The 20,657-nt window shown below is 32.1% G+C and overlaps 2 protein-coding genes across 4 annotated transcripts; both read right to left on the bottom strand.

Moving 5' to 3' along the window:
* Window positions 1-263: 263 nt before the first annotated feature.
* On the bottom strand, window positions 264-2,305 carry LOC131601118 (CBL-interacting serine/threonine-protein kinase 5-like). The gene has a single exon (XM_058872862.1). It carries the CDS (start codon window positions 2,133-2,135, stop codon window positions 753-755), a length of 1,383 nt encoding a protein of 460 aa, XP_058728845.1. The 5' UTR covers window positions 2,136-2,305; the 3' UTR covers window positions 264-752.
* A 7,132-nt stretch (window positions 2,306-9,437) lies between these two features.
* LOC131601116 (V-type proton ATPase subunit D) lies at window positions 9,438-10,953 on the bottom strand. 3 transcript variants are annotated; one of them, XM_058872859.1, is made up of 2 exons: window positions 10,827-10,953; window positions 9,438-10,512 (listed from the first exon to the last, which is right to left on the bottom strand). In XM_058872859.1, exons 1-2 carry the CDS (start codon window positions 10,937-10,939, stop codon window positions 9,696-9,698), a joined length of 930 nt encoding a protein of 309 aa, XP_058728842.1. In that variant the 5' UTR covers window positions 10,940-10,953; the 3' UTR covers window positions 9,438-9,695. The 3 variants fall into 3 exon arrangements, with proteins under 3 accessions (XP_058728842.1, XP_058728843.1, XP_058728844.1); XM_058872860.1 differs by having other exon boundaries at window positions 9,438-10,509; window positions 10,827-10,913; XM_058872861.1 differs by having other exon boundaries at window positions 9,438-10,531; window positions 10,827-10,871.
* Window positions 10,954-20,657: the final 9,704 nt, after the last annotated feature.

Genomic DNA, 20,657 nt, shown 5'->3' with positions numbered 1-20,657 from the left:
TATAGAAGCGTTATAAACTTATTAAAAAGTTACATAATATAATTCATGTGTGCAGTACTTAAAAAAAAAGAAGGTGATATCGATATTTTTATTTGAAAAAGAAAAAAACATGATTTAAAGTGTTTTTTTTCCAAAATATCTTACAAATAATGAATAACAATGATGATTTGAGGGCAAACAAAAATCAACTATCTTGGCTGTCTTGCAAGCAATTGATAGAGATGTTTTGAATTTATGTCCCACTTTCAACTATTAGTATCCCTATTTCAACCGCTGTCTCAAATCATATTTGCCAAATAAAGTGCTCATAAAAATCTCAATCAATTCAAAACACCATTGTTGGTGACATAAAGTATAAATGATTGAAACCATTGAACTTCATAGCCTAATCCAATCAGTCTCTCAATTTTCTTTGTAATCCTATTGGTGCTTTTTCTTTAAGAAACAAAATACTAATGACTGAGTCTTCTTTATCCTTCAATTATTGTTTAGAATCTCAAATGAAACTATATATGTTATAAATATACATTTATAAGCTTAAAAAATTTTCACCTTATAAATCAGATTTTAAAATTGATTGTTAAACTTTTATATAAGAATCTTCCATCGAATAATATATAACTTAAACATATATTAAGCATGACCAATCAAATTTAACAAGATTGATAGAAATCATAACAGTTTGGTTTTGATCAAATTTTGTCGAATTTTCTACTACATAATTTGAGAGAAGTATCTTTCAAACTATACTATTAAGAATTGTTCTCATTATCATTATCATTATCACCTTGCCAACTCCAAACTATATCTTTAAGTGAAGGTCTTACTTGTTCTTCACACAACTTAACATATTCTAATGTGTCTCCACTACACTTAGAAAACTCAACCACCGCGACCTCCGGCGCCACCTCAAACACCTCTACGGTCATCGCCACCTTCCCCTTTCTCCCTTCCCTCGGCCCCTCGATTCTCATCACAAATTCTTTCTTCCCCGTTATCTTAAAGTTAAACTTCTTTGTCATCATCTCAAGTTTCGCCAACACATTTGAAGCCGAAAACTTTGATATAAACATTGAAGGCAACCTTTTCCTTGTCTCAAACAAATTCCTAAGATCAAAACCATGCGATAGCGAAGAAATGATCTCGAATGCATTATAAAAAGGACGCGATGGCTTCGTCATTACCAATTCAGGAACATCAACATAGTTTTCATCGACCTCAATGAAATCAAAATTGGTTTCTTTGTCTTTGTTTTTGTCTTCAATACTTGTATCCTTCATGGAAAATGCAATAGGTCTAACAAAACCACTTTGAAACCAAACATCATTCATAATATCAACAATTGAATACCTATTTTTAGGATCAGCAACAAGAAGATTTGAAATCAATGACTTAGCTTGAGGTGAAATCCATTCAGGAAACTGATATTCACCTTTAAAAGCCTTGGTATAAATTCTCATAACATTCTCACCTTGGAAAGGAAGATATCCACAAAGCAAAGTATAGAGAATAACTCCACAAGACCATATATCAGCTTTAGAACCATCATACCCTTTCTTCTTCAAGACCTCGGGCGCCACATAAGCCGGGGTTCCACACGGAGTTAAAAGCATCCCATCCTCTCGGCGTTGATCTGGCAGCGCCGAGAGTCCAAAATCAGAGACCTTAAGGTTTTCATTTTCGTCTAAGAGAAGATTCTCAGGTTTCAAATCACGATGTGTGACACCACGACTATGACAAAAATCAACCGCGCTAATAAGTTGTTGAAAATACTTTCTAGCAACATCTTCTTTTAATTTTCCTTTAGCAACTTTATTGAAAAGCTCACCTCCTTTAACATATTCCATTACAAGAAATATATTTCCCTTTGTTGCCATAACTTCTTTGAGTTCAACAATAGGAGGATGGCGAACGAGACGCATCACCGATACTTCGCGCTTGATTTGCTTCACTAACCTCTCTTTTTTCAGGTTATCTTTCTTTATCACCTTGATGGCTACACTCTCATTTGTTGTAAGGTTTCTACAATGGTAAACCTTTGCAAAGTTTCCTTGGCCCAAGACTTTTCCCATCTCATATTTGTTGAAGATTATGTTTCTTGGATTTTGGAAACTTGGTTCACTTTGTTGATCCATAGGAAAGTCAAGAAAAGAGAAGTAAAGGAGGAAGATAAACTATACTATGTGTGAGATATATACTAGTATGAATTATGAATAATATTAGGTGATGGAGATAATATAATTAAAAAGAAACTAGGAAGGAGTGTATGTCAAGTTGAAAATGAAAACAAAGAGGGTTGAATTATTGTGTTGGGTTTAGAAATGTGTGGAAAAGATGCATGGTTGTATATATACCAAGTGGAATTATTGTGTGAAGTGGATGGATGTAACGTGGGAGAAAGTCCATTGTGAGGTTATAGCATTCTTTTTTCCCTAGATGTTTGTATAATTTAATTTTTTTAATTGTTTTTATTTATATTTCTAATAAATTAATGGCAAAAATTTTACCCGTGAATTAGAATTTAAGTCCATGAAATCTTATGTTTCTGTATAATTATTAATCGAGTTAATTGAGTTGGTTTAACTAAACAAATTTATTTTTACTTTAAAATAGTTATTAATTGAGTGTTATATTTAAATCAATCTATATAAAAATTAGAAAAAATAAATTCATCTAATAACAGAAAATTATATAAAGTAAAATATTGTTGTTGTTTATATTTAGATTTTATTTTGTAAAAAATTGTTCATATTATATCAAATTTTTAAATAGTTTTTTAATTAAATTCAGTCAAATACTTAAATTTCACTTTTTTTTTTAATTAATATCAAGAAGTTGGAATGTTTAGTTCATTTTTTGAGAGTGTCTATTAATATTTAAACTTCTCACTATTCGCATTAAAAGAAAGTTGCAATTAAAATTTAAAATCAATTATGTATCTGTTTGGATCTACAACAGCGTTTATAAAACCACGTCAAATTTTTACATCAACGCAGAAGCTCTCTTTTGTAGCTCCTAAAAGTTATGTCAATTATGTCTTGGTATTGCTACAGACTCGCGTAATGGACTAGTAAACGTGTAACCAAACAAGCACATATTTTTATGTAATCGGTTACATAATCTCATATAATTGATTACCATTGAATTGAAACGTTTTATTTATTTGAAAAGTTGAAACTTACCATCCACCTTGAGTAGTCTATTGCATGCATTCGATTTATTATTATCAACTAACATTGATTACGTCTACCATTTTATGCCGCCTGGTTTTACCACGTCAAATTCCTCTAACTCTTCTATTTAATTTTCATATGAGTGTTCGTTTTCATAACATAGAAAATGTTGGATTTAGAGAGTAAAAACAACAAGTTTAACAGTAACAAAACCACAAAGTAAAGTAAATTAAGAAAAATAACCGAGTTCGATTCGTGATTCACTGTCCTTGAAAGTTTTATTTATGTATTATCCTAAATACTCTCCAAGATTAAATAGTACATTCTGGTTGCAGTAACCAGGAACTCAAGAACTAGTAAGAATCTCAAATATATATTGCCCATGAACAAAGAAGGGAGGAGAAGAAGATAATTTTCTGGTATATATTTCATGAGAAATAAGCCAATTATTTATAGAACAAAATTAGTGAATAACAAGGTAGAGGAAAAAAATAAATGATAGGCGACAACGTTTAATAACTTGGGCGGCAGCACAGCAAACCATTCTGATTTAGTCAAAGTGAACGGTGCAAGATTTAATAACTTGAACGGCATAAGTAATACTAATTTCTACTGGTAAAAGTTATTCTTAAAAAAGCTGCAGTGATGTTTTGGTCTGATTTTGCACTACTTCTACTAGTGAATTTCCAACAGAACTTTTTATAAAAATTATCAAAAAAATTATTTTGATAACAAATTTAAATTAAAGTAAAGTGCAAGAGATACTTCAAACCATATAAAAACATCGATTATAAATATTTGAGTATTTCCAAACTATTTTTATACAGTTGAATTTAATCATCTAAATAAAATAGAAAAGTTTAAAACTTTCATCATCCACCGATTACAATAAAAAAAAAATTTGAGCCAAGAAAATACTAATAATGAATGCCTCATTTAGTGGAAATGGGTTTATTTAAGCTAAAATTAGGTTGAAAGTAGGTTAAAGAATATGATGTAAAATAATAATTAATTATTAGAATATTGGAGATGAGATGTGTTTAACATAAGAAATAAAATAAAATAAGAGAAGGTTCATTGGAGATAGATAAGATCATAAGAAAATTGTATTAGTGATGGAAAACATTAACATTAATGTTGGAATAATAAAAGTGTTGCTTGAGGGAAAAGTAAAGCAAAATAATTAGATGTGGGTGTTTTGACTAACAATAAGTCAAGCTGTCATATATTTCTTTTTCTATCATAAAATTGGATCACAACATTAATATTTGTATAGTTGATAATAGAATATGAGGATGGATTACAACTAATAGGGGGGAGAGGATTAGCCAAATAGGGTGGGTTAGAAGAGGACTTGAATTAATTTAAAACCTATCACTTTATTATTTTTAATTCTAAAATATGAGGATGGATTAAAACTAAAATGAGAGACTAGTTTAGTAAACAAATAAAAATAGGAAAATAAAATTAAGAGAATTAAAATTGTATTAAATTTGATTGTGCACTTTTGTAATTGAATGTCCAAATCTAGTTGGATAGTCATATCTCTCTACATTATCGTGGCAATAATTGATGAGGACTTAAAATAAGCGAATTATGAGAAAAATAAAAATAATTCAAGTAAAATTTTAGTGGTGAAAAACCACTCTTATGAAATTTGAAAATATTTTCGAAATAACATAGAAATTAACCTCGAGACGCGTCCACCAAAACACTTAGTAAGTGAGTCACCTCTATTTTACTAGAATTTAATACGAAAGTAAGTTAACCTCTGTATTAATAAAAGGGGGTAAGTCAGTAGGTTAAGATTCAGACTAACTCATTGGATACATTTTGAACTCATAATGGTGTGTTTATTTTCCAACTCAACGGACATTATGGAATTTAACTTCCGTATTAACCCTCGAGACAATAACTTTTCCTACTTAATAGTATATTTGTTATAAATTTGACATATTGTAATAAACCTTGGATAATTTAATCAAACCAGCATGCATTGATCACGAAATATCATATATAATTTAATCAAACCATACACTTATGCAATTCATTCACAATATTATATTATTATATATTAAGTCAAAATGAGAAGTATACATTATTCACAAAATACAAACCAAAATATAAATATCAAAATACAAAGAAAAAGTCAACTATTTGGTATATTTGACCTCTCGATTCCTCCTCGGCCTCTTCTACTGCAAGGTATTTCGTGTCTCGACTATCATGGCCTCTATAGTGACCCTCCTAAGAATGATTTCCTGAAACTTTCCTTTCTCTATATTCGCTCGTCCAATAGCCATAATACGTCGTCATGCAGATAACACATCAGCCACATGATATATCCTAGTTTGATCATCCTCTAATATCTCCCGATGAGCTGGCCTAGGTGGCTCTCTCTTTGCATCTGGTATCATGTAAGGATGTGACACTTTGAAAAATTATTAGATTTAGGCGAATGTATAACTCCATGGCTGAGGAACTGGAACACTACGTGCATCTTCTAGGACCTGATGATGAATGTACTCCGCAAATATCTCATCAACATCTATGCGGAAAATTGTGAGAGGAGCAGCAACGGTGAGGGCTCTAGGAATACCCTTTAAATACCCTAACTAACTAATGACTTGCTCAAGTAGATGTCAATACATTATTCGTGACCCATAAGCAGATATCAAGGTAGAAGAATATATCATCGTACAGTGTGAATTTTATATCATATGACATGATGTGTTCAATAAAAACTCTAAATGGCTCGTTCATCTAATTCCCTCTAAGTGGCATGAAGGAGCGGTCATGTGGCAAAGTCTCATCATAGTTATCCACATATACTCATTCAATGAAGCATGGAAAGTGTTGGAGGATCCATGCTTGAAAATGGTTTAGATGAAATATTAGTAACAATGTAGCACGGGTGTTATGAAATATAGTAACAATAAAGGTGAAAATATATTACTGAAAATAGGGTGTTGCATGATGTCATTTGTTTAGTATTTCTTAAACAATCATCACCTAACTTGGGTATAGGTAAATCAAACAAGACACCCCCAATTGTACTTATTAACACTCATCAAGTCAATGAAGTATCTCGGGTAGAGGACATCGACATAGTATGCACTTTTGTCCTGGAATATGGATATGCCAATTAGATACAAGAAGTATGACCTTAATGCACATACTTTATGATGTGTTACCTGAGCGCCATTACCATTAGCCTCAAATGTCATATCCAGATAGTATCTGTAAAGCCTCTCCTGAAATTCAAACTTTGCATATGACATCCTATGGGGTCATCCATCTCCTACTGGACATTACCAGGGTCAGCTCCAAAATACTGCATCTTTCATATCCAATGCCTCGTGTATAGTGAGTCTATAGTAGTTTAAAAATCTCCCCATGCTTGGAAGATGTATAAGGGATGACACGTCGTCAAGTCTAATGGACATCTCATTGATCGAAAGATGGAATAAATAAGTCTCTAATTGTCATCTCTCAATGAAAGCAGAAAACAAATTGTGGTTAAAAAAATATATCAATTCAAGGATAAATCTTGCAACCCAAAATAGCTGAATGACATTTGTAATCCATGATTCATCAGGTTTTGACAGCTTCACAATCTTCCTATTGTGGTTGATACATTTCAATGACTCACGATGAAGTAAAAAAATACATCAACAGTAGAATGTTCAGATTTTATAACACATGCTTACAAGAATGAATACAAATTTATTTTACGTTTCTATCCCACATGAGCCAAGTAACATGGTCTGCATACAGACAAAGCAATGAGGTCTTTGAGGGGCCTCTTGGGTAAACATCAAGATTGGCAATAGCAGGTTTTGGGGGTAGCAGTACATGACTCATGTCTTCGGGAGGTCAATGTCGGAGACACATAAACTTCGGAAGATGGAGTTCAACATTAAATGAAGTGGCACCCACAGTTTGACGAAAGGGTTTAATTGTTTCCCTTCGAACGAAAGCATGTTCGGCCACTTTACCATGCCTCAATCTATCTACGCTGTCAGACATTTTATCGATAATTACACTAGAAAAATCATATCATAATCAAAGAAGTCAAACTCAGGAGAAAGAGCATGCAAAATCAAAAAAAACAGTGCTGAAAAACAAAATTTAAAAGTTAACTTTCGCATTGTAGAACAAAAAAAAAAATAGGAAGTTAACTTTCATATCCTCCTACAACATGGAAACATAGAAACAAAGCATTGCCCAAATGTTCTAACTACAAACTTAAAAAAAAAATCTACATGCATGTCTCACTAAAATATCATATTATGCATGCTAATGTACCATAAACAACCTATTAAGTGTTTAACTTCAAACTAATGTATAACAAAGTATTAAAAAAATTAAAATTTACTAAATATCTGATTTCAATAATTTTCAATTGAATGAAGTGGAGTAGAGGTTGATTGATGTCCTATCCTTAAATGCAATACAATATAAGTAGGGAGAAAGTTTGGAAAATAATGGGAATGAAGTTTGATCACAAACTTTATTTTAGGTTCTGAGTAAATTTTCTGAAATAAAATAAAAAAAAGAAAAGAGAAATGGTTTGACGCATTACATGAATAGAACGCATACGGAAGCTAACCTCTTCTAAAAAAAATACAAAACTTAACTTCTGTATTTTAGGGACATATTGATTTTTTTTTCACTATACATAAGCACCTCATGCTGCCATAAGTAATCCCTGTTATTTTAAGCTTTCATATGATTGAGAGACAAGATCCATCATTTGTTTGTGATGTCAACTGTAAAAATATAATTTTTATTTTTTTTACTCTTTCATGTTGTCAAGTGTTGATTATAATTGAATTTTTCTTATATGCAATATGTATTATGTATTGATTTCTCTTCAACTCCATTTGTCTTTTGATGGATATGATTGATTAGTGGCTAGCTTAAGTTCTTTATAAATGTAAAATATAATAAAACTTAAATTTTGTAGTTGAACTTCTTTTTTATAAAAAAAGTAAATAATAAAGACCTCAAGATCATGAGAGAAGTCATATTTTAATAAATTGTTATTAAATTTATTTTGTTTTTATCTAACTTATAACTATTAGTTTATTTTAATTAAGAGTTAAAGTAGTTTTACTTTAAATTCAATTGATGTCATATTTAATGGAAAGAACCCTTATTCTTTACTCTTAATTTATTTTAGGAAAAATGGTGTATGTCCAATATGGGCCTAAAATGGTGTCACTTTTGGCTGATTCTAGTTTAAGAAGAAAAAAAACAGCTTTAAGCAAACATTTGTAACTAAACTATATTAGAGACAATTAAGAGAAATAAAATTCGTGACTGAGTTAGATCTATTATTTTTTTGTTCTTGAATTGAAATGATTCTTATCAATGCCATCTTTTTCATCATAGTGAATCTTCACTCGTTTAACGATCGATCATCTAGCTTGCAGAATCTTCTTTCCCGAGTACTCAACGCACGCCCACAGTGCTCAAAGTCAGGAATAGGAGGCAGCTTCTCCGTTTTTATCACAGAAGTAGTCAGTCATCGAAAAAATAAGACTCATTGACATTGCTAGAGACTCAATGACTCGGACATAATAAAGGAAAGCAACTTCGCAGTCAAAAACCAAAGGCACAATGTAGAAGCGCTCGAGCCTCTATGACGACTCGGTTGTAAGCTTAATAAAAATTGAATTTTCAGAAAACCTGTTCATGTTCATCCCTGGTTTTGGATGCTTATTTGTCAAAGAGAAGAATCACTACTGTCATATTGTATGTTTAAAAAGAAATTATCACTACTGTCAACTTAGCTTTGAAAAAATGTACATGACAGATGCATCATCATCAAAGATTGTTGAGCTATAAAAACAGCACTTGAGAATCAGAAGCAAAATCATCTCAGACAGTTTTTGTCCACCAAAACCGAATGATTCAGACAGTAAATAAAAGAACCATCTTTTGAAGCAACAAATGTGATGTAACGAATAAGACGGCTTCAAGAACAACAAAAACAAAACCTCGGCATTCATATACCGAAAGCACCATACCCTTAAATCCTATTCATCATCCCAATAAACAAAAAATCTGCAGTCACCGATGTACAATAAAAGGAAAATTGCATGCTTAAGAATACAAAGCAATTTTGATGGTAACTTTAAAATCAAGGCAGCCAGAATCATAGGGATAAAGCCCTACATTTATATTTCTTATTCAACAAGTCGGAAGACTCATGCTACAGCCATATATGTTCTATAGAGATTCAACACATTTTGAAAGTAAACTAAAGCTAATCACAACAACTTAATTTCAAACAACGAATATCTCAAATCTCAAAGCCTCTGAACATGATAAAAATTTATGTCCTCAAAATAACAAAGAAATAAATAAACACATATTAGGCACCTTTATTCATGATACAGAACAATGTCTCTCACCTAAACAAATTGTGCAGAAGAACCAGCATCAACACCGAGACATATCCAGCCACCCCCTCGAAGAAGGAGCAAGAACACATATCTCTATAAATATTTATATTTAGAAAAGGATATCCTCGTCTTTATCAGCGGTACCAGACAACAAGTTCTGAGACGAATCATAAGAAACCCAAGTCCCTCCTTTCTGCAATTGCAACTTCTCAATAGCTTGTTGCTCCCTAGCAAGTATCATCTTCCTTTCAATTTCCCTCCTCTTATAACCCTGAATCTTCTTCAACCTGAAGAAATCCTCTCTCTCAAGCTCATCCAACTCACCCTTGATGTAACTAATAGTATTCTCCAACCGCGGCTTAACGACATTCTCCAGAGCATTAACCCTACGGTTAGTAGTCTTGATAGCATCATCAAGGGTAAGGAAAGATGTCTGAAGCGACGCAAGCTCAACGAGAACCTCAATCGCCTTAATATAAGCGACACGGCACTGCTGCACCTGCTGACCACCTCTAGCCAATCCAGTCAAGTCATTCTTCGAGGCCTCACCATCAGCAGTATAATCAAACTTCGGAAGCTTCACTCCAGCAACGTTCTCAGTACGAGAACGCACCCTGAGTGAAGCTTCTTTAACATTCTCAAGCACGACGTGCTTGATGTTGTCCCCAGCTACATACTTAGCCTCGGTCAAAGCAAAGGACGAGGTTTTCATTATGTCGCCCATCGATTCCTTTGTCGAAACAATCTTTTTCAGGATCTGACGAAACTGAACAGTTAAAGCATCACTTTTCTTCTTCAGAAGAGCATGGCCTCTTGTTGCTCCAACCAAACGTGCTTTCACCACTCCAAGCATTGTCACTGTGGGGACCACATTCAAACGCTGTGATTGCCCCGACATCTCTTCTTTTTTCCTTTTCTCTCTTCTACTGAAAGAAAAAAAAAAACCTAAATCGAATCATAAAATGCACAAAATGCACAAATACAAAAAATCAAAAAACCTATGATCAGTTAACAAGATTCAATTTTGAAGTTGAAATTGAAAACCCAATTGGCTATACAATAATGGGTACCTACTACATCAACGTAATTAATCGAATTTGAACAAAAATAATAATTGAATTAACGTGTAACTTGATGCACGGAATGATTGAAATTGAAATTGAAATCGAAATAATGATTATGAGATTGATGAAAGAGAGATGATGAATTAAAATCGAGGAAGATGGGAGTGAGGACTAACCTGAAGTTGCTGATCGGAGATCGAGAACGGAGAATGATCAAGAGAGAGAAGTGAAAGTGCAAAGGAAATTGATGGATCAGATTGTTATTGTTTTTTTGAGGTTTTTTTGTCATGTTTTTTTTTAAGGTTGTGAGTGGGCTTTTGGTTATGGGTTTTGAATATTGGTTGGGCTTTTTATTATATTTTTGGAGATTTCTTTTGGCACTCTAAGGAGTGGTCACGCACCCTAGTGAAAAATCAATAATTTCTCTAAAATTTGTAACTTAATCTCCGTATGCGTTTGATTCATATAACATGTCAGACCTCCTTCTTACTCCTTCATTTCATTTTAGAGAGTTTATTCAGAATTGAAAATAAAGTTCGTAAGCAAACTCCATTTCCATCATTTTTTAAGCTTTTTCACTACTTTTATTGCATTGCATTCAAGGCTAGGACATCAATCAACCTTTACTCCACTCCATTTAATTCATAATTGTTGATTGCTCACATTTGGTAAGTTTTTAATTTCTTTTCTTTTTTGATTTCTGATGCATTAGTTTTGAAGTTAAACGTATTATAGGTTGTTTATGGTACATTATAGGTTGTTAAGTGAATCATGCATGTAGATTTTTTGAAGTTTGGAGTTAGAGAAATTGGGCATGCCCTGTTTTTTCATTTTTTATTTTCAGGAGGTTACGAAAGTTAATTCTACATTTTATTATTTTGCAATGCAGAAGTTAACTTCTGAATTTCGTTGTTTAGCATTACTTTTGTGATTTTGTCTGTTATGCTCCATGGGTTTGGCCTCTCTTATTATGATATGAATTGTTTGGTGCAATTATAAAAAAAAATTCTAACAACGTACGTAGATAGATTGAAGCATGGTAGAGTGGCCCAACATATTTTTGTTCGAAGGGAAAGAGTAAGACCATCTCGTTTAGTCGTTACTACCACTTCATTTGATGATGAAGTATCATCTTTCGGAGTTCACGTGTCTCTAGCATCGTCCTCCTAGAGAAATGAGTCTCTTGATGATGCCCTTGATGCCTCAAAAGTCCGACCTGCTACTGTCGTTTCTGATGTTTACTCAACAGGCCCCTCAGACACCTCATTGCTTTGTTAGCATGTAGACCATATTGTTAGGCACATGTGGGATAAAGAGGTAAAATAAATATGTATGTATTCTTTTAAACATATGTGTTATAAGATTTGAACATTCTGACATTAATGTAATTTTTTTACAATGCCATGAGTCATTGAAATGTATTAACCATGGTTGGAAGATTGTGAAGTTCTCGCAGCCTAATAACCATGGTTTCAAGATGTCGTGAAGTTGTCTAAGCTACAAGATTTTATCCAGGACTGGGTATATTTTTATTACTCATGGTTGTTGTCTACTTTCAATGATAGATGGAACTCAAGGAATTCTTCATTCCATCTTCCAATCAGAGAGATGTACATCACTCGTGATGATATATCATCCCTCCTACATCTTTCGATCAGGGGGAATTTTTAAACTACTACAGGCTCACTAGATTCGACACATTGGACACAATGGTGAAATATTTGGAAATTGACCTTGGTGATGCCAAAAAAAGATGGATGACACTAAAAGATGTAACAACAGGTTTGGATTTTTGGAGAAGTTTTATAGATACACCGTAGATGTGAAAATTAAGGCTAATGGTGATCATGCATAGGTAGCACATTATAAAGTATGTGCATTAAGCTCATACCTCTTGTATCTGGTTGACACATCCATATTCGAGGACAAAAGGGCATACTATGTTGATGTCGTCTACCTGAGATACTTCATTGCCTTGGAGAGAAATCATGATTACAACTGGGGGAGCTTTTATTTTGTTTACCTCTAATCCAAGCGAGGTGAGGCTGATTATTTAAGATTAGATAGATGACAGCAAGCAATAGTATTTGGCTACATCCAATGGTTTTTCAAAATGAACAAATACACAAAATCAAAAATCTATGATCAGTTAACAAGATTCAATTTTTAAGTTGAAATTGAAAACTCAATTGGCTATACAATAATGGGTACCTGCTACATCAACATAATTAATCGAATTTGAAAAGAAATTGAATTAACATGTAACTTGATGCACGGAATGATTGAAATTGAAATCGAAATAATGATTATGAAATTGATGAAAGAGGGATGATGAATTGAAATCGAATAAGATGGAAGTGAGTACTAACCTAAAGTTGCTGATAGGAGATCGAGAACGGAGAATGGTCAAAAGAGAGAATTGAAAGTGCAAAGGAAATTGCTGGATCAGATTGTTATTATTATTTTTTAGGCTTTTTTGGTCTTTTTTTTCAAGGTTGTGTGTGGGCTTTTGGTTATGGGCTTTGAATATTTGTTGGGCTTTTCATTATATTTTTGGTGATTACTTTTGGAAGATTCAAGATGCCACCCACTGAGTTATATCTGGCACCCCGTGAATCCAATGAAAAAACCATCATAATTTTAATCAAATTTTCCACTATTTTCATAAATTCATGTTTTCAAACCGCAAATTTGAAAATTCTTGGGCGATACCGAAAATTTGAATAACATGGAGCATGGAGATCGTCTGATAACTTCTAAGAGTGAGCATATGGCGTGTACTCCATGTAAAACTCTAGAGTAGAGTTGCAATGTTTTTTTTTGTCAAATAGTTAAGTGGTTGGAGTTTAATCTTTTAAAAGTGAACAAATCGGATGTCGCTGATTAATTGCAAACTTGCAATGTATTCTCAATGCTTTAATTAAGTTTTCAAAAATTGGACTTCTTTCTTTTGGGTCATGGGCCAGTCCATAATAATAATTAACAAAATGATTAATAATTTATTTAATATAAAAATAATTTTAAAATGTATAATTTAAACTGAATAAGAAAAGAGACTTGATGTGATGTAGTTTTCTTTAAATAATTAGAGTTTATATGGAATAGCGACGTGCCCCCAAAATGTTGAATAACATCATGCTAGTTGTGTTGTGACTTGTGTAGCCAAACAATATTGAATAAATGGAGAATAATTCTTAATTAGAATGCGCAAGCATGTGCTTAGAATAAGCCCATGAAATTTAATTTTTCTTAGAAATTTTCTTAGATCCAGGTCTTTCGTCAACCTAGACTACAAAATAGTAACTAGATTAAATGTAAATGTCATGGACCATATTTACAGGTTACTCTTAACTCCCAAGACTTTCAATGACTATTTCTTGAGAATTTAACCTGCAACTTCAAAATTTGACCTGACATCTTCAATATTGTTATAATATCAAAAATGTCCATGATAAAAAAAAAAAAAATAATCAAATGAAATTTTTAGTAGGAGTTTAAAAATTTGCAGTACTCATGAAATTTTTCGTTATAGTGAAAGTTTCTGTAAAAATACAAGAGTTTTTATTGAAAATTTTTAAAAAATTTCGGTGAAAAATGTACACATTTTAAAAGTGCTAGTAAAAATTTTCAATATTTTTTTTGAAATTTTCGATAAAAACGCATACGTATCGAAATTGCTGATAAAAATTGCATGTGTTTTTATCGAAAAATTTGAAATTTTCAATAAAGACTCATAAAAATTATGATTTTTTATTAGAAATTTCAAAATTTTTTGTATTTTTTAAGTATAGTTTTAAAATTTTCGGTAAAAACTCATTCTTTTTAAAATTTTAATAACTTTAGGCAAGAGTATAATAATAAAAACATACAAGATTAAAGGGTGACAAGTGAATTTCTCTTATTTGTTGAATTGGATAAATATAAGATATAAAAGTAACAATAAATATTTTATCTTATTATTTGTTTACTTTACACATAATATTAAAAAATTAATTGCTTTATTATTTTATGTTTTTGTACATATTTGATTTAGACAGGGAACATATAGGTGTACTATTATCACGTCGGAGTTGGTTGAAAATATACATGTTGAAGAAGTTTTATATCGTTTAATTTTGTAAAGAAAGAGAAACTCTAAAGCTATATAAATAATTCAAGTTCTTCGTTACAAGATGTATTAGTCAAAAATATTTTAAGTTTGTATTTGAATTTTTAAATTTTTCTCTTATACTTTTGTATCAGAGTGTTGCGAGAGGTAGTTAAATATTTTCCTTGGAGAGTGTGGGTGTATCACTGTATTGAGGCTTTGAGATGGTTGAGAGTAGTCTATATGTTGTAACAATTATTACATTGTTTTATTTTCTAGTTGTCATTTGACAATGGTCGTGGTTTTTTCAAAGCCGGTTTTGGAATTTCCACGTTAATCTCTTGTGTTGCTATTGTGTTCCTATTTCTTCTAAATGATTTTTTTTTATAACAAGTGGTATCAAGAGCATTGGTTTGGTAGGTTACAAATTTTTTTAGTATACTTTGTGGTTGCGGTTTTGTTTATCTTCCACATCATAAAAGAAATTTTATACTCTGTGTTGGTTAGGAAAAAATTTGTTGTAATAAAGATTTTGACTGTAATGTCATGTTTTTCAAGTGTAATGAAGATTGACTTAGAGAAATTTGATGGAAGAATATTTTTGACTTATGAAAAATTCAAGTCAAAGATGTTTTGATACAATTAGGATTACATAAGACGTTGAAATGAAGCATTTCTAACATGGACAGCTAGAAGTGGGAGGAACTAAATTTGAGAGCTTCGGGTATAATTTGCATGTCTTTGGCCAAGAATATTCTTGCGAATGTTCTTGGTACGTCGTTGACCAAAGATCTTTGGGAGAAATTTGAATGGTTGTTTCAAAGAAAGGGTATATCAAATTAGTTGTTGTTGAAGGAACAATTTCATAGCTTGCGTATGGATGAGCATACGAAAGTATCTGATCTTCTAAGTGTTTTAAATGGTATTGTTTCTCAATTAAAAACTAATGGATACAAGATTGATGATGAAGATAAATATATGGCATTCATATGGTCTCTTCCATCTTCATACGAGCCTATTAAACTTATTTTGATATATGGGAAGGAAACTTTGAGTTTAGAAGAAGTTACTAGTAAAATTATTTCTGAATATGTGAAAATGTGGTTTAACTTCAAGTGAAGTATACTCTTCTTTAGGTGGAGTACGATAGTTTTTTAAACTATGATTGTCGGTGAAGATAATGTAAATTTTTTTGGAGTGGGGTACGATTGTCGGTGAAGACAACGAAAGCTAATGTATTATTTTCAATCAAGGTGGAGATTATTGTGATTGGTTGAAAATATACATGTAGAAAAAGTCTCAGATCGTTTAGTTTAATAAATGAAGAGGGAGTTTAAGTTTATATAAATTATTCAAGTTGTTCGTTACAAGATGCACTAGTCAAAAGTACTTAAGCTTGTATTTGACTTTTTATATTTTCTCATATACTCTTGTATTAGAGTGTTGTGAGGGGAATTAAATATTTTCTTTGGAGAGTGTGGGTGTATTGGGTCTTTAGGATGATTAAGGATAGTCTATGTGTTGTAACAATTTTTACATAATATTATTCTTTGGTTATCATTTGACAACGATCATGATTTTTTCTTTATCTTAAAAAATTTCTCATTAATCTCTTGTGTTATTATTATTATTTTTTTTTTTTACTATGGTGTGTGGTTGCTAAAATGAAAAAAAATATTTATTTCTTTATATAAGTTCCACAACACCATCTTAATTAGATAGTTCATGGCAATGGCGTGTGATTGCTAAAAAAATATTACAGTTATCACGTTAAAAAATATTTGATGTTGTCATGGTTTCGGTTGATAGTGATTTTTTTGCATCTTGTGAAACACTTTTAGGTTGGTTACCAACATCTCCACCTCATTCATGGTGATTGTAGATAGTTCACGTAGACTTAGACATGTCTTCAATATGAGATTTGTTATTGGTTCTTTAGAAAGTTTACTCTGTTTGTCGTGTTTGCGTTCAAGTAGGTTGTGTTTATTTTTAGCTGAATCTTTCTCTGGTACGTCAAATTTTAAGCTCCACCGCTAGACCAACCCTCTATTATCATTTTAAAATCCACTTTAAAATCCACTTAAGGTGCATATATTCCTCTACGCCTTATTTTCTAAAAAAAAATTACATCTTGTTTATCAATTAAAATTTTCATTTTGAATATTGAGTTGAAAACTATCAAGATAAAATAAAAAATTTAACCGGGTTAAAATTCTTATGGACCATACTAAATTAGATATAGGTTTTTTTTGGGTAAATTCTTCTTTACTTGCGAATTTTAATTGGGTACTACTATTTATAGTATAAATTTATTAAAGGATAATGCTTCTTGTTACGAACATCACATGCATGATAATGGACGGATTTTTTATGGCCTTTGGATTTAAACACGCTAGGCACCGTTTTATTTATCTACTTTCCATGTATATTATTCTATCGGCCAATTATATGCTATTGTTGGCTTATTATATTACTATTATATATTATCGTTGGCTTCCGACGAAAATATTTATCGTGCTATATAGCACTTCCCTTTATTAAATTTTTAATTAGTTTTAATATAAAATAAATTAAGTAATGTGACATTGAATAATATTATTTTATTGGAAGATAGATACCTACCTAATAAAATTCAAGGGATACCGAAGTGTTTTTGTTTTTTTACCCAACCAAACTTCGAACTTTTGAGAAATATATCATCTCATTTTGAAAATTAATCAACATAAACTCACATCGAAGATGCCTTATATTTGAACTTTGAATAAAGAGTTTATATTTGTTTAATTAAAAATTAAATAAATATTTATTTTTCGAAATCTTAATATATCAATCACACCAGTCACTAACTAATAGAGTCCCGTTTACATAATTATGTATAGACTGATCTCTTATAAATATTGTTAGCACCTAGCAAAATTCGAGTTAGAGATCTTAAAAGAAATACATTGTCGAAACTCAAACATTCACCACTAGACCAACACAATATATAAAAGAACTACATTGTCGAAACTCAAACATTCACCACTGATCTCTTTGAATTTTTCAATCTATGTCTACAACAAGCTTAATATAATTTTCGCATATTAGCCTCATATCCAAGGAAATTTTGGACAAGAGAATGCCGAAAGTTATTTGAGATATTCCAACAAAAGAAAGAAAACTTAAAAGATCGAATTAAAAAAAAAAAAAAAACTTAAAAGACAAATTAAGTCACAAAAAGAAAGCTACAAAGTTATTAGCTTAAAGTCAAATAATCTCCATTGTTTTTTGCTTTCTCCTAGAGTTGAAAAACAAAGACACACTCTATGTGCTCCCCACTTTTTAAGATTAAAATTGAATATAATTAGGTGAGAATTTAATTCCAAAATAATAAATTTATAGGAATAACAAAAACATATTTACCCAAAAAAAATTCAAAGAGACAGCCACCAATTTTTGTCAGAATTTATAGTCAAGAAAGCAATCTAGCAGCAATGGAACACACAACTTGATTCTCATCCATGAATAAATAAAGACAAAAATAAGAAACACCTTGTGGTTGAAGTTGAACCAACCCACTTGTCTAATCATCTCAAGCATGTGTTGAGAAGTATGACCACAAGACATTTGAATTCAAATGGACTAATTGTCTACATATGGGTGCTGTAATTAATTGTCCATTCGTGTGAACATGTGATTGAGAAAATTAAGTTCATGTGCTTATTTTTTCTAAGTTCAATTAATTATTCAATGAATGTCTAATAGTTATTTTGTTGAATATGCAAAGAATTTTTTTTAGCTTGATTAATTTGGTCATGGTCCATCAATGGGTCTCAAATCATGATGCACTTTCTTCCAATATGTTTTTGACTTTTTAATTTTCTTTACTCTAGATTCATGAATTACGTAAAGTTTTAACAACTTTTTTTCTTTTTCAAAATATGAGTTGATTTAAACTTGTTAACAAGACAGAATGATAATCTTAAAATGAATAAATTGTTATTGAGAAAAGATAATAAAATGCTAATTTAAAATTATGTATTTATAAAAATTATAAACATAAATTTAATTTGAACTATAAATGCACACATGCAACTACTTACTTTAAAATCTATGTACTTGTTAGGAGAACTTGTTGAACACCTAACTTTTAGGTGTTGAGGTGGACTCCGTCTATTTTGACTAACGGTATTACACACGTATTAGCGTTAAGGAAGAGCCTTGAGAACGTAGGCGGAACCACCCTTAGGCGGGGGCACCTTTTTTAGGCACTCATAAATATAACACTACATAATCTCTTAAGCACGAGGACTTTGCTAAGAGCAAAATGTTTTAAAGACTTTTTTCATTTGAGGTATGTCCCTCGCCCTTGTAGTGAGTTCCTTAGTTGATGACAATTATTTACTAAAGGGTGAGTCCCTTAGTTTAGGGTAAGTCCCTTAGTTGAAGGAGACTACTTATTAAAGGGTGAGTCCCTTAGCTTGGGGCGAGTCTCTCAGCCGAAGGCGACTACTTACTCAAGGGAAAGTCCCTCAACTTGGGGAGATTCCCTCAATTGAAGGAGATTAGTTATTAAAGGGCGAGTCACTCAGTCGAAGGAGGCTAATTCTTCTTACACCTCTTAAATAATTAGAATATATAGGGATATGTTCCATTTCTTTTGATTAGACTCCAAGATCTCAAAACATCAATCACTATTGAAAGCTTGAGTATTTTAGTGGCAAAAAGAGTCTGGATAACATTTAATGTACCACATGATGGCGTTCTTTGGGAAAATAGGTTTATCCTTTTTCTTACATGCGTATTCCAGGTGTAGAGACTTTCCCGCTTTTCGTGAGAGTTACCCTATTGGTTGAATATATGACTTGTGTCATTGGGTTTCCAATATTGTTTCGTGAAGGCCCATTATTTTCTTTTTCTTCTTTCCAATTTCTCTTTTTTCACAAAAATAGACCAACCTAGGATATCGGTTGGAAAAGTGAAGAACTCGCTTTTTCTCAGGGTGAAAAACTTCTTGTCATTTGTTTCTCTTCCCCTAACGACCATGGGAAAGAAAGTTAAAATTATTAATGTTTGAGACATTGTGTCCCTGTATTTTACTGCATATACGATCAACATGTTTCGTAATGGCATTAGATTCTCCAACACAGGTTGAGAGTGTTGGAATAATATAGCAAGTGTGAGTAAGTGGGGAAATAGTCCCACATTGGATAGGAATGTGGAGACTTAAGCATATATAAGTGGGAGAACCCACTCACCTATCACCTTAATGTTTTAGGTGGACAAGTGGTGTGTCTCCTTCAAAGGTGCTTGTTCCTCAACTTTGTATTAAACCTCCCTACTATAAACTCCCCCCAACATGGTATCATGAGTCTTTGGTTCGAAAAAGGGGACCGGCTAACTTGTATCAAAATACCCAAGAAGAGGTAACGACGGTACAAGTGTGAGGGGGAGCATTGTGGACTCACACTTGAGGGGGAGTGTTGGAATAATATAGCAAGTGTGAGTAAGTGGGGAAATAGTCCCACATTGGATAGAAATGTGGATACTTAAGCATATATAAGTGGGAGAACCCACTCACCTATCACCTAAAGGTTTTAGGTGGACAAGTGGTGTATCTCCTACAAAGGTGCTTGTTCCTCAACTTTGTATCAATGCTCCCTACTATAAACTCCCCCCCCCCCCAACAGAAAGAAGGATTTGATTATGGAATCCTAGTCAAAGGAAGAGATGGACAACATGGATACCTCGGCGATCCGCCTACTCCCTATTTTTATGTTCGTCTTCCCATCATTCATGAGCTGAGAGTTTTGACTCCATTCACTTTTTTCAAAGCAGGTTTTTTTGACAACTGTCAATATTGCCCTTTTTCATATTACCCCAAACGTGTGGGTCATACCTAAGACTTTTTAGATAGTTTTTGCATTATGGACGTGCCTTT

Source organism: Vicia villosa, linkage group LG5 (genome assembly GCF_029867415.1).
Source record: "Vicia villosa cultivar HV-30 ecotype Madison, WI linkage group LG5, Vvil1.0, whole genome shotgun sequence".
Taxonomy (NCBI): Eukaryota; Viridiplantae; Streptophyta; class Magnoliopsida; order Fabales; family Fabaceae; genus Vicia; species Vicia villosa.
This window is presented reverse-complemented; position numbering and strand designations above follow the sequence as displayed.